Source organism: Triturus cristatus, chromosome 4_1, assembly GCF_964204655.1.
Source record: "Triturus cristatus chromosome 4_1, aTriCri1.1, whole genome shotgun sequence".
Classification (NCBI taxonomy): Eukaryota; Metazoa; Chordata; class Amphibia; order Caudata; family Salamandridae; genus Triturus; species Triturus cristatus.
In genome coordinates this window covers 154,540,360-154,553,656 of record NC_140585.1, presented here as the reverse complement: position 1 = coordinate 154,553,656, position 13,297 = coordinate 154,540,360, and the positions used below count along the sequence as shown (strand labels likewise).

Here is a 13,297-nt window from a genome sequence, read left to right as displayed (position 1 = left end):
TGATAGGTATAGTAGGATGAGGGCTGCAGAGTGGCCTTGGTCAAGGAGGGTGTGGATGGCATCTATGGCGGCAAGTAGGGCGGTCTATGTGCTGTGGTTGCTTCGGAATCCAGATTGGGACGGGTCGAGGACAGCATTCTCTTCAATGAATCGTGTCAGTTTCCTGTTGACTGTTTCCTCAGCAACTTTGGCTGCGAAGGGGAGGAGCGAGATGGGTCGATAGTTCTTGAGGTCGGTGGGGTCAGCTGTGGGCTTCTTGAGCAGAGGTCTGACTTCTGCATGCTTCCAGTCGTCTGGGAAGGTGCCTGTTTTGAAGGTGGTGTTGATAGTGCATTGTAGTTCGGGTGCAATGGCAGCTGCAGCTCTGTGGTAGATGTGAGGGGAAGAGGGGTCGGTGGGGGCTCCTGAGTGGATGCTTTTCATGGTCGAGGTGGTGTCTTTGGATGTGATTGGTGTCCAGTTGGAGATGGTGGGCTGGCTGGTGTTTCTGGGGGTGGGGGACCGTCTGTGGCACCTTGTGTATGGTCGATAAAGTTGTCGTAGAGGTTTTGATCTTGAGGTGGAAATAGGTTCCAAGCTTGTCACAGAGGTCTTGGGATGGGGTGATGTCTGTGAGTTCGCTGCATGTGTTGGTGAATTTTTTCAATGACACTGAAAAGTTCCTTTGGAGTTGGTGGAGTTGGCCAGGATTTTGTTGTGGATAAAGTTCCTCTTGGTGACTCTGATCTGGTTGTGGTAGTCCGTCATGGCGTCCTTGTAGGTGGTGTGGTTTTTGGTTGTCTTGGTGTTTCTCCAGTTCTTCTCCCGGTGTCTGCATGTGTGTCTGGCTTCTTGGAGAGCGGTGGTGAAACAGGCGGCTTTCCTGGGGCATTGTCTGTTGGGGTTGCGTAGCGGGGCGAGCTCGTCTGCGCAGTCGGAGATCCAGGTATGGAGATTTCTGTCTGCGTCGGGTGCCCAAGTGTGGTTGTCTCGGGTGAGGGTGAAGTTAAGTTGCTCGTTGGTAACCTTGCTCCAGTTCCTATGTAGTGGGTGTGGGGGTCTGGTTTGGGTGCCTTGGGTTTGTTGATGGCGAAGTGCACATAGTGGTGGTTGGTCCATGGCGGCTGCGTTGTGTGGCTGAATTGGATGCTGTTTCCTGCCTTGAAGATGGGGTTGAGGGTGTGTCCTGCTCTGTGAGTCAGTGTGTTGACGAGTTGTTTAAGTCCGATGCTGGTGAGGTTGTCACAAAGGATAGTGGAGTTGGGGTCGCTGGGGTTGTCGAGGTGGAAGTTCCGCTCTCAAATGAGTATGTAGTTTGTTGAGGCGATGCCGTGGGGTGCGATGAAGTCGGTGATTGTGGTGACGAAGGGTGTTCGGGGATGGGGGGTCTGTAGATGAGGGTTCCTTGGAGTGTGACTTTGGGGGTGGTCTGAATCTGGAAGTGCAGGTGATCGGCGGAGGGGAAGGTTTCGCTGGAGGTGGTGAGGCGGAGAGTGCTCTTGTGGGCGAAGGTGAGGCCCCCTCCTGTGTAGTTGGGGCTGTCTTTCCCCTGGATCTTGTATCCGTCTGGGATGGCGGTGCTGATGTCTGGGGTGTAAAATAGCTTGGTCCAGGTCTCTGTGAAGAAGGTGATGTCGGGCAAGAGAGAGTTGAGTAGGTTCCAGATTTCCATGGCGTGTTTGTGTACGGAGCGTAAATTTAGGACGATGCATTTTAGGTTGTCGCGGGTGCAGGCGACGGCGGTGTTGGAGGACGGGGTGGCGGTGAGGGTCTGGTGGCTGTGGAGGCAGGAGAGCTGGCCATGGGTCGTGTTAGGCGAGGCCTGTTGGCATTCTCTAAATCTTCTAGGGTTGAGTGCGAGGAGGGTGGTGGTGTCGTAGCGATGGGTTGTGGTAGGTCTAGGGTTCCTGGTGCTGGCCGCAGTCGGGTCATGGACAGACGCAGGCGGGCTTGCCTTTGGTGTGCCTTCAGTGCACCAGCAGCACGAGCCCCTGCACTTGTCCGCTGCACGAACGCGCAGCAGCCGCCATTAAGTAGTGGAGGTGGGAGGGAGGAGAGGCTGGCTGGGAGGCGGGAGCGGGGAGGGGAATTCTGGGGGTAATTCCTGGGGGGAATTCCGAGAGGGAGGGGCAGCAGGGGCACCAGCGGCAAAAGGCGAAAGGAACAGGCAGGCACGAGAAAATAAAAGCAGTAGTGGAATTAGAGCAAGACACAGATGGGCACAATAACAGTGGCACAACAGTTCTGTATTGATATTGTATCTTAATTGTTTTTATTTTCCATTATAGGCATTTCTGCTATTTGTTTATCCTGTTGTCTCGTACCATGTTGTTTTCATTCGCCCCTTTGCCCCTTCTCGTGAGATCCAGATGCACCGCCTTTCCATGTGGTTTCACCCCCTCACCCTCTTCTTTGAATTTTATAGGTATTTGTTTTTCCTTTTGTGTTCTCCCTTCCTCTGTCACTCTTCTTTTGCGCAGTTCTTCCCTCTCCCTCCTTCTAGTTTATTTCTGGTGCCTTTTCTTTTCATATACCTTTTCATTTGATACCTTCTTCTTTTCCTTATGACTTTATTCATGTTACCTTTCTCTTCCTCTGCATGATGCTGTGTTTTTTTCTGAATATATCTCCTATTCTATTTGTGTCTCTTCCTAATATCTGGCTTTGTCTTTCTCTTTTACTTCAGTTGTTTATCTTCAACTTTTCATCCCAGTTATTCTTACTTTTCTCGTTTCCTTCTTCATATATTGTTACGCTTTTCTCTCACTTACTCAATGGTGTGGTTTGTCATTTTTCAACTTTTTCTAATATCTGGTCCAGTTCGAGCTGTTCTCTTAATGGTTATTAGATTTCTTTAAATATTTTTACTTGGAATGTCTGCGGTTTGCATTCACCAATCAAGAGACCATGTGTGCTATCACATCTTTCTAAATTGAAAGCTGATATAGCTATGATTCAAGAATCGCATCTCACAGAGGCCGAATCTTCCAAATTGAAAAGAGATTGGGTTGGTGATTATTTTTTCTCCAGGAGATGGAAAGGGTAATGGTGTTGTTACATTATGCTATAAATCTCTCCATGTGGGTCGCTGGTTACTTAGGAATATACTGATTGGGAAGGTTCCACTTTCTTTGTTTAATATTTATACACCAACTACAGGGGGTTGCCTTTTTTTGGTCCCATCTTGCAGAAAAATTATTGCATATCCCTCATGCCAATCTGATTTTGGCTGGAGACTGTAACCAAATTATAGATCCCTAGATAGACCGTAATTCCTCCTCTTCTTTTTCATCCTCCAAAGCACATAAATTATTCCTACACTCCTTTCAGCACAGACATTTAATGGATACCTGGAGATTTGTAATCCCACTCTGAGAGAATATACCTATTTTTCCTCCGTCCACCAAACACAATCACGCATTGACCATATTTTTATTTCTCATGATATTTCCCAATCCATAAAACCCGCTGATATTGGTTTTATCTTGATCTCAGATAATGCCCCGGTGTCCATCTCTTTAGATATCCTTCATAAACCTTTTGTGCCTAGGCGTTGGCGCTTTAACAATTCATTGTTGCTTGACCCTATTTTTACCTCCTCATTCACTTCTTTTTTGAAAGAATACTTTAATTTCAATGAATTAGACACCCTCACCTTTCATGTCATATGGGACGCTTTTAAAGCAGCTGCCCGTGACTTTAGTATTAACTATGTTTCCAACAAAAGTCATACAGCCCGTAAAATTGCCACTGACCTTTTTGCCAGGATAAAGAGATTGGAGCATTACTATTACACTTCTAAATAAAAGCATTTCTTAGCAGAACTAATAGCTACCAAGCTTCAATTCAATAACGAATCTACTGAACGTGCTTCCTTATATCTGCTCAAATCTAGTGCAAAATTTTATGGCGGTCAAAATAAAGTAGGCAAATTATTGGCAAATTATCTTAAAGTGAAAAAGAATAAATTTAACATTGAATCGATTCTTGATGATCAGCAAATACCCGAGTTCTAAGATCCAAAGATTTTACAATCTTCCTTTCTTTGGAATAAAAGAAAAGTATGTATGTCATTGGCAAAACTGATTCGCCCTAAATCAGAGAGTGGTGTTAATTTTCCTGACTTTCCTACATATCATAATGCCTTTAACTTACGTCAATCATCTCATTGGCTCACTGATCCCTTACCAGACTCACCTCTGTGGGTTATCCTAGAACACTCATATCTAATCCCCTTCTCCTTTCAAGAATATGTATCATTTACTTGAAAACCACAGAAGTTATCAACTTCCATTGTCAAACATACAAATAAATTGCTAGATGCCTACTTACTAGATAATTCCAATGACATGAATTCACTCTTACAATCCTCCATATGGCATAACAACCGGATAATGATTAATGGTAAACCTATTTATTGGAAGTCATGGAGACAGTAGGTGCTTCCCTGGCTCCATCAGCTAATTTAACACGATGTAATTGCACCTTTTTACCAAGCGAGAATTATTTTTGGTTTTCCCGTCTCTTTCTCAAATAAGTATCAGGTGTTGCATGATGCTTTGAATTTGGCTGTTAATCAATCTCTTCCATCTTCATACCCCTGATTACTACCTCTAGCAGTACTTATAACTTTCTGATTTCGGATCCCAAAGCGTCACAAATGTATACATATTTACGTAAATTGATCCCCTCCAGAGATAAAACTAAAGTAGAAGTGGATTGGGAATGAGATTTAAATGTTAATTTGTTCACTCAAATATGGAACAAAATTTGGCTTAAGATCGGGAAACTTCTAGAGAAACTAACACCACTCAGACACTTTCCTTTATTTACTATAGATTGCTTCTCTCCCCCACTTTTCTCCATAAGATAAACACTGAAGTGCCCGATATTTGCTGCTCATGCTCCTCTATGGGTGCAGACTTCATGCACTTACTTTTCACTTGCCCATTTATTCGCAGCTTCTGGGAAAAAATTAGGAACCAAATTACCCTAATCTTTCGTTATGTGGTGCCCTTCACTTTTCCTAATTTTTTTGGGTCTCCCTTTCTGAAGATTGGTCTCAGTGTACTTTAAACATGCATGTTTTAGATTTACTTTTGGGAGTAGCATTTCAGCAAATTACCAAACATTGGAAGAATTTGTCTGATCTCTCCTTTCAGGCCTGGTGGTATGCTGTATGTCACAATCATAGACTAGACACGGTTTATGTATATCCTTTGTCTCTAGCTTTGAAACGCTTAGGTATATGGTCTCCATTTACGACTTTCATCGATTGCCATGCTTAGCTTTCTCATGCACGTAATGTTTTACAACAAGAGGTTTCAAAGCCACCTTGACATTCCCTTTTCTCTCTTGCTTTATTACTTTTTGTATAGCTACAATATAATTTTATTGTTAAGTTTTGGATGAATGACCAGAATTGTTTTACTTTTTCATATATTTTTTCTCTATTGTAAAACAACCACCCATTCATATATTATTATAATAGTTGTTATTATATGTTGTAGTTCAGTGCATACGTATCTTTATTATATTTCCTTTCCACTCATCCCTCTCCTTTTATTTCAATAAACTTTACTCTTTTCAAACTAAAGGAACACAGCTGTCTACTATGGGTCTTCTGGGTTATGTGAGAATTCTATGCTCTTTTGGTCATGCAAATACATTCCCAGAATGTTTTAGTAAAACCTGTGATGCTTGACAGAGCAGCCACAACCCTCAGGAATAGCTTTCTTTTAAAATGTAGACTCTCTGGGCACGATTCACAGAACTAATTTAAGACAAAATCCTAAACTTACTACCATTTTGTCATTCACAAAAGGAACTTACTCACCAAAATGAGTAACTGCCTTCTGTGAATTCCAAAATGACTAAGTGCCTTCTGTGAATACCAAAACAGCAGTAAGTTTAGGATTTTGCCTTAAGATAGTTCTGTGAATCGGGCCCTCGGTTTTCCATGTTCACTGATTTTAACAGATAAATACAGAAACCAATGTGTTTCTTCTTTATATTTGTTTTTTTTAGTAGAAAAATAGAGAACATCGGGATTGTTATGATTGACTCACCATGCTCTCTTTCATGAATTTCAGGCCATCAAGTGACCAGCTAGATGGCATGGGGGGCTAATGAACAAAATGAGATTTCCATAAATACAGGAATATGTTAACATAAATGTGTAGTATAATGCTAATAGCTACTTGTGTGTGTGTAGTGTTTTGTTATATTTGGCTTCTAAATTTGCTGAAACAAGACAAGCATCAAAGTATGAATGCAAGTTTATAAGTTAAAGAAAATTAGAAATGTACCATATTATGACTTCATTTGTTCTAAAATTACATATTAAACATGGATAAACACCAATAGGATGTCCCAAAAATAAATATGGATAAATATAAAGGTACATGGTAAAAAAGTAAATACTATAAAACCAGGAACCCTATTTATACTGCAAAATAGATTTAAAAGCATAGAAGAAATCAACTATTTTAAAATAACAAAATCAAACAAATCTGTTTAAAGGAATAACAATATAGTATCTGGAATCACATTACTCAGCACTACCCAACAAATGCACATCATTCAATTCTCATCCGTGTTGTCCTTTGGGCACTTCAATTGTTAGTACAAATATCACTTACATATGAGACATTACCGCCATCACAATAAGTGAGGCCTAGGAAACATTCAATCTTAGTGGAACAATGTGCAACTGAACTCTAAAGAAAAGAAACATCTGTACATGGGGAAGTGACATTACATTTCATAACTTACAGAGATGCTGATGTATGAATCCTCTTTGTGCAGAGTGACATAGAAATGGAAAGAAGACTTTGTCCTGAAAGATGGCTGAAAGCACATTTTCCATTCTGAGTTTGAGGCCTACATTGACTAAGCTTAGCATAAGCAAAACGTTCGCCACTGGACATCATCATTTTAACTGCATGTCAATTTTATGTTATTGTGTTAATGCTATTATACATTTAATTTAAAAATAACGATTACATGAGATGCATGGCACTTGGCAGTGCTGCAGTCTGGCTTCTGTCCCAAACTTCAGGTTGGAGGGGTAAAATGAGCTCGATCCATTGTTGTGCAGATGAATGCATGAATGAGCATGGGGATAATCGATTCATTCCATTCATGCCAATGGACCCAATCCAGATGGGATAGTCTCGCTTTCTGAAGCAAAAAATGTCTTTGTTTTGTCTGTCTCCTAGTTTAAATTGGCTCTGTTTCTGTAGAAGTCACTGGGGGATATATTTTCTCATGATTATTATTATTTGTTTAATCTCCAACTTTCATCCTCTAAAATGTTGGCATGTTAGTCATTGTTCTTTTCAGTTTGATGGAGTATGTCAAGCAGTGTTCTGTTAACTCCTTCTACTCTCTGACTATAAAGATTCAGCTATAGTGCTACTAAAATGTCAAAGAAAAAAATACTGACTACCAAAACATTATGAAGATATGTGTATAGTAACATTACAATCCCGGTTATTCCAACCATGTACACAATGGCCACTCAAGGCTAGCGTCATTTAGAAAATATTTTCTGTGTTCTTTCGAACTACACAGTATAACTACACATTGTTATTCTTGGTTTGTTTCCATATATTTACATTTGCATCATATTTTGATTTGCATTGAATAAAAACTCTATGCTTCCAGTTTATTACTCACACGAATCACTGTGTTGCCTTAAATGCATAGAAGGAATGGTCTCTCGAATGATGCCATTTTTTGTACAATAGTTCCCCAACCCTGGTACGTGTTAGGGCCAATGGCATCATTTTTTCTTGCGTTTGTCAACTTTGTTAACCCCAAATCTCGGCTCTGATCATGCAGAGCATGCCATGCGTGCTTTCTGAATTTCCATGTTAACACTAGTGTGTTTTGACCTTTTTGGGCTACCTGTGTCTTCGCACACAATGTATCTTGGCTCAGGCTCTCTTTAGGATCTGTGGCTTTGTGTCTTCATATTTAATTTGGTCTGGGGGCCATGCCTGGTTCTAGGCATTCAGCACATCACCTCTTCTGAGGTAAGATATTCAGGATTGTCTCAGTTCGTCTTTTGTTACTTTCAGGAATCGGGTCATTTCTTTGTTCATTATGTGACGATGTGTGTGATTTCTGAAGATGTTTTCTTACCAGTATACAGCTCTTAGATGATTTTAAAGATGAGACAGATTACTGAGGAATTTGGTCATAGGTCTCACTGTTCTTAGACTATTTTGGTCTAAGTTTCTTTGGAGGGGAAAGGTTTGACTCTTCTTCACAAAACATCTGGATTCAAGTTTGTCCTAGCTCGATCTTTGTTTTAGAGTTTTATATAGCGCGAACTAGACCCGAGAAATCGGGTACCGGGGCACTTTACATGAGCGCCAGTTTCTTTACAGATGGACACATTAATTTTTATTTGGCACAGGTCATTCTTGCATTTTTGCTTTTTTCATCATGTAGGTCAATCTGTTTTAGTCAGTTTGTGCCTTAAATTTGGATCTACATTGGCAGCCTTGGAGCTTTTCTGTTATTGTCAGTTTCAGTGTCATACAACCAGGTTTGTGGGTTGGATAGCTCTTTTCAGGGACAGACAATCCTCACTTGTCATTAGCCCCTGATTGTGTTTCCTTTTCTTGGACTTCCCTTGACCTGGTTGACTGGCATCAACATATAATTGTGAAGGTAACTGCAGGTACTCCTTGGTAAGCACTTAGGCATTTGTGAGTTTGTTCTAGAGCAGGTCAAAGACTAAATGCTTTAACTTTCCATCTGATCTCAAGCAGGAAGCAGGTGATGTGTTGGACCATGTCTCTGGCTTCTTGTCAGATTTTAAATCTTTCCCTGTTGGCAGGTGCCCTTTAGCGAGTTCAGAATGTGGCTGTACAGATTGTGGGAAATCCATGAAGAAATCTGTGGCTATGGTCTCTTTTACAAAGGTTCGATAGCAGCGCCTTTTGCTAGTGTGATGTGCTCAACGTGTTTCTACCTGCTCCTGTGGAATGTCACTTTTCTGTTTGTCCAATGAAAGTTTGAGCCCCATGCCTTCAATATTTACAGAACTATCAGAATTCAGTTGTGTACCCTTGTCTGCCGAATACAGCGATGTCATCAATGCACATTAATTATTTTTAGTGTTTTTCATTACTCACTGTAAGATAACTGTGGCACGGAGTATTCTTTTGCAATATTGTTAAATAATTTGAATTGGTCATATGAAAACAGTTTTTCCTTTGTTTTGTTGGTTCATTGGATCTAATACTAACCACTATATCATCAGATGATGTTTAGACAATCTAAGGTATCAGCTGCTCTGGGTGATGTGTACTGGCTGCTCACATTTCTACTCTTTCGATGGTGATAATCTACGTTTTAATGGATAACTGAGAACAACAATCTGGCAGATGTGTACACTTCTTGCTTCTCTGATTATTCTAGCTGACAGTATACCAGATGTGTGCTCTTGTACATCATCAGTGAATGCCAACCTTTAGGATGGCTCTTGGAATGGCAGGCTGCAGGCAGATGCACAGGTGCCCGCATTGGCTTCCATCCCGCTCAGAGATGGATAACACATCAGCTACCTGCAGAAGCGTCTCTCTCAACTTCTCCTTCTCCCATCATAATAAGACGAACTCTCCAATGTGCAGATTATTGGGATCCAGCTTAGCAGAGCCCTGTTAAACACTGACACTTGGGAGTCGATGGAGAGCAAGAAGAATTCAGCAATGTTCTTTCCCTATTCAGAATGATGTCATAGTCGCTGATGATGGTCAATGGAACTTGAATGGTTCATCTTTGTCTTTCTTTGGTCGATAAATAGGTTCATTTTACCCAAGGCTCCTGCCGCCTTTGGGTCTCAATGGTGAACAGTTGTGATTGATCGCATTTGACCAAGAAACCCTCCCCACACCATCTTATAACTTATCACAGGGATCTTCTCAATTTTCAAAATGGAGAGTATGTCACCTTATAACAGTTTCATTTCATTTTACGAAACTAGATTATATGAAAAATGGATTGAACTCTCAGTAATTATGCATCAAACTTGAAATCCTGCTATTCTGCCTCAAGTTCCTTTTTGCTATGCAAGCATCCTGATATTCAGACTCTCACTTTTACCAATGCTCCTATCTCACTACAATATGACTGCATCTCACATCTGCTATCTTATTTTCCTTTTTCAACTAAAGGCCTTTATAATATCTGTCAGATTAATCTTTTTTCCAATTATTGAATTGCCCATACCGACAATAAAGATATTATTTATGAAATGTGAATGCATTGCCCTAATAGGTGCCAAATTAATTGACTGACTCCTATAACATGTTACATTTTATCAGCTGTTTGAAGCATTTTTTCGTACTTTTCTAGTTTGTATTTAATTTCTTTTGGGTGTAAAATAACAATATAAAGCAAGTTTATTTCCTATTCCGCCACCTTACTTTAATTAAAATATATTTTTAAATTTCTAAAAATGTAGCCTACCCATTGCAACCTAAATCTGCTGCAGTGTAAATCTTAGAGAGTTTAGAACACGCTGCTGATCGATCACTGGACTGCCACACAAAACCTGCATAACTTCTGTAGAAAGGCAATATTTATGTATATTTAGCAGTTGTTTGCCAGAAAGTAGCCTAGAAGTGTCTATAGCCAGGCATATCTATGAATGATAATGTGGGAATTACTTTTTGGCAAACAAACACTTCATATTTCTTTTCAAAATGTAATTATAATAAATACAATTAGAAGTATAATACATGGTGAACTCAGTTGTGGGCCATCTTCTTTGTCATGAAGCCTTTATCACTCCTTAGAACTCTTTTCAGAGCTGCCTTTATTTCTTGGTTCCTCAGTGTATAAATCATAGGGTTCACAAGAGGAGTGATGACAGTATAGATCACCGACAATAGGCGGCCTTCGGACATGGAGTAACTGGACGCAGGGTGGAGGTAGGTAAATAACATGGTTCCATAATAGAAAGTGACCACTGTGAGGTGGGATGTGCAGGTGGAAAAGGCCTTGGATCTACCTGTTCTGGAATTGATTCTCAATATTGCAGCAATTATATAGATATAAGAAATAATAGTTATTGTAAAACATCCTAGTCCCACACTTGCACCAGAGATAAAAACAAGCACAACATTTATTAAAGGGTCAGTACAAGACAGTTTGAAAACTTGAGGAACATCACAGAAAAAATGATGCATTATTCTGGGGCCACAAAAGGATAATCGACATGTGGCGATTGTGTGCATCAATGAACCGAGGAAACCTCCTGCCCAGGAACCAGTGACCAGCTGACCCCACCGCCTTCCAGTCATGATGGCTGCATACCTCAAAGGGTGGCAGATGGCAACATGGCGGTCATAAGCCATAACGCTTAGAAGAAGACATTCTGAGCCGGCAAAAAAAATGAAGCAGGAGAATTGAGCAATGCAACCAGAAAAGGATATGGTCTTCACGCTCAATGAGAGGTTCATGAGCATCTTGGGGACAGTGACTGATGAGGTACACATGTCCATCAAGGAGAGATGAATAAGGAAGGAATACATGGGAATATGCAGCTGTGCATCTATCCAGATAAGGGTAATAATGATGAGGTTTCCAAACATGGTGGCAGTGTAGATCAGTAGCAATGCCCAGAAAAGGGGAAACTGAAGTTCAGGCAGGTCTGTAATTCCCAAAAGGATGAACTCATTCCCAGCTGTATTATTCTTCATTAAAGCAAATCTAGTATGGTTCCTATGTATGGAAAACGATATAAAAGGTGCATTCAAAACACAAATTGATACTTTCAAAAGACATTAATTTTATATTGAACTTAGACTCCGATTGTAGTTTCTTGCTGCATCGATAATCCATTGAATTGTAACTGGAGGTAGCGAAGAACTTCCATATCTCAAAATGTTTTACTTCTTTTCCACATTATGTGAGCAATCTCCTCCTGCAAGAGAAAGAGCGAAGTAAAGAAACACAAAATGTATCAACCAGTACTGGTCTTATCTTCTTATGACTATTCACAAAGAAAGAGGTTCATTGTTGTAAAAATGTTGTCAAGTTAAATAGGTTTCAGGACTCACATCCTCCATTACCGTGGCAGATCATTATAGGGTTTGATTCAAATAGTGTAGTTTTTTTCTATCATTGGTTTTCCTGACTTAAAACACAAACATAAAAGCAGCTGAGCCTGCTAATCAACAGGCTATGAAGAGGGAACCATGTGCACATCACTCAAAAAAATATGTTGTAGGAAGTTGTGCACATATCCATATAAAAAACTAAATAGACACAACCACAATAGATACAAATAAAACTATTCACCTACTTTCCCCAGACCATGATATAACACATCTGTACTTTAGGTGAAGACCATAACCCAGCGCATTGGCCATGAACAAATCCAATCAAACAATGGATGGTTTTTCGATAACTAAAGGATAGTGGTCCGATATGACTCATGGAAACTTCTCAATTTGTGTCCCCTGGGCCAAAATGAGGGATTTAAAAACATAATCCAAACAAACATGCTTCCCATGGGTAGCTGAGAAATGTGTATTCTGGACCAGATGCCTTAACCACTTCGCTGCTAGGCCTCCCCCTCCACCCCCTACTGTTTAAGCCATTCTTTTTTCTCATTTGGGGTATTTCACGCTTAGGCCCCTGTAACTTTTTGCCACATAAGGTATCCATGCCAAATTTGCGTCCTTTTCTTCAAACATCTTGAGGATTCTAAAGGTATCCAGGGATTGTGGATTCCCCTGGGTGGAACCTAGAAATTGGCCCAAATACAGCAATTTTTCATTTCTTTAGGACAATATGGCAAAAAAATGCTGCAGAAGAAAGTGTCAGTTTTTTCCCTGCAAAAAGTATCAATAACGGGTTTGTGGTGCTAATATCACCATCTTCCCAGCTTTCAGGAACAGGCAGACTTTTGTCAGAAAACCAAACTTTTCTACACAGTTTTGGCATTTTACTGGGGCACAGCCTATTTTTCATATTTTTTGTGCTTTCAACCTCCTTCCAGTTAGTGGCAGAAATGGGTGTGAAACCAATAATGGATCCAGGAAGAACTATACATTTCAGAAAAGTAGACACAATTCTAAATTCATTTTGGAAAAAAAAGTAATTTCCTCACATTTATGTGATGGAAAGTTCTGGAATCTGATTGGATCCACAAACTTCCACCCAGCCAGCATTCACCAATGTCTGTCAATAAAAATGGTACCTCACTACTTTTGTGGGGGACCTAGTGACCACGACAAGAAACAGCCCAAAACGCAAAGTGGACACATTATATTTTCCAGTGAAAACAGGCCCT

At 40.5% G+C, this 13,297-nt stretch overlaps 1 protein-coding gene across 1 annotated transcript in view; it reads right to left on the bottom strand.

The window, feature by feature from the left end:
• Nucleotides 1–10,745: 10,745 nt before the first annotated feature.
• The window catches only part of LOC146853745 (olfactory receptor 5J3-like), a 104,754-nt gene continuing 102,202 nt past the window's right edge, over nt 10,746–13,297 (bottom strand). The window contains exon 2 of the mRNA XM_085650860.1: nt 10,746–11,923. Coding sequence (XP_085506986.1) covers nt 10,746–11,699 — 954 coding nt within the window. The 5' untranslated portion in view covers nt 11,700–11,923. The remainder of the gene's footprint in view (nt 11,924–13,297) is intronic.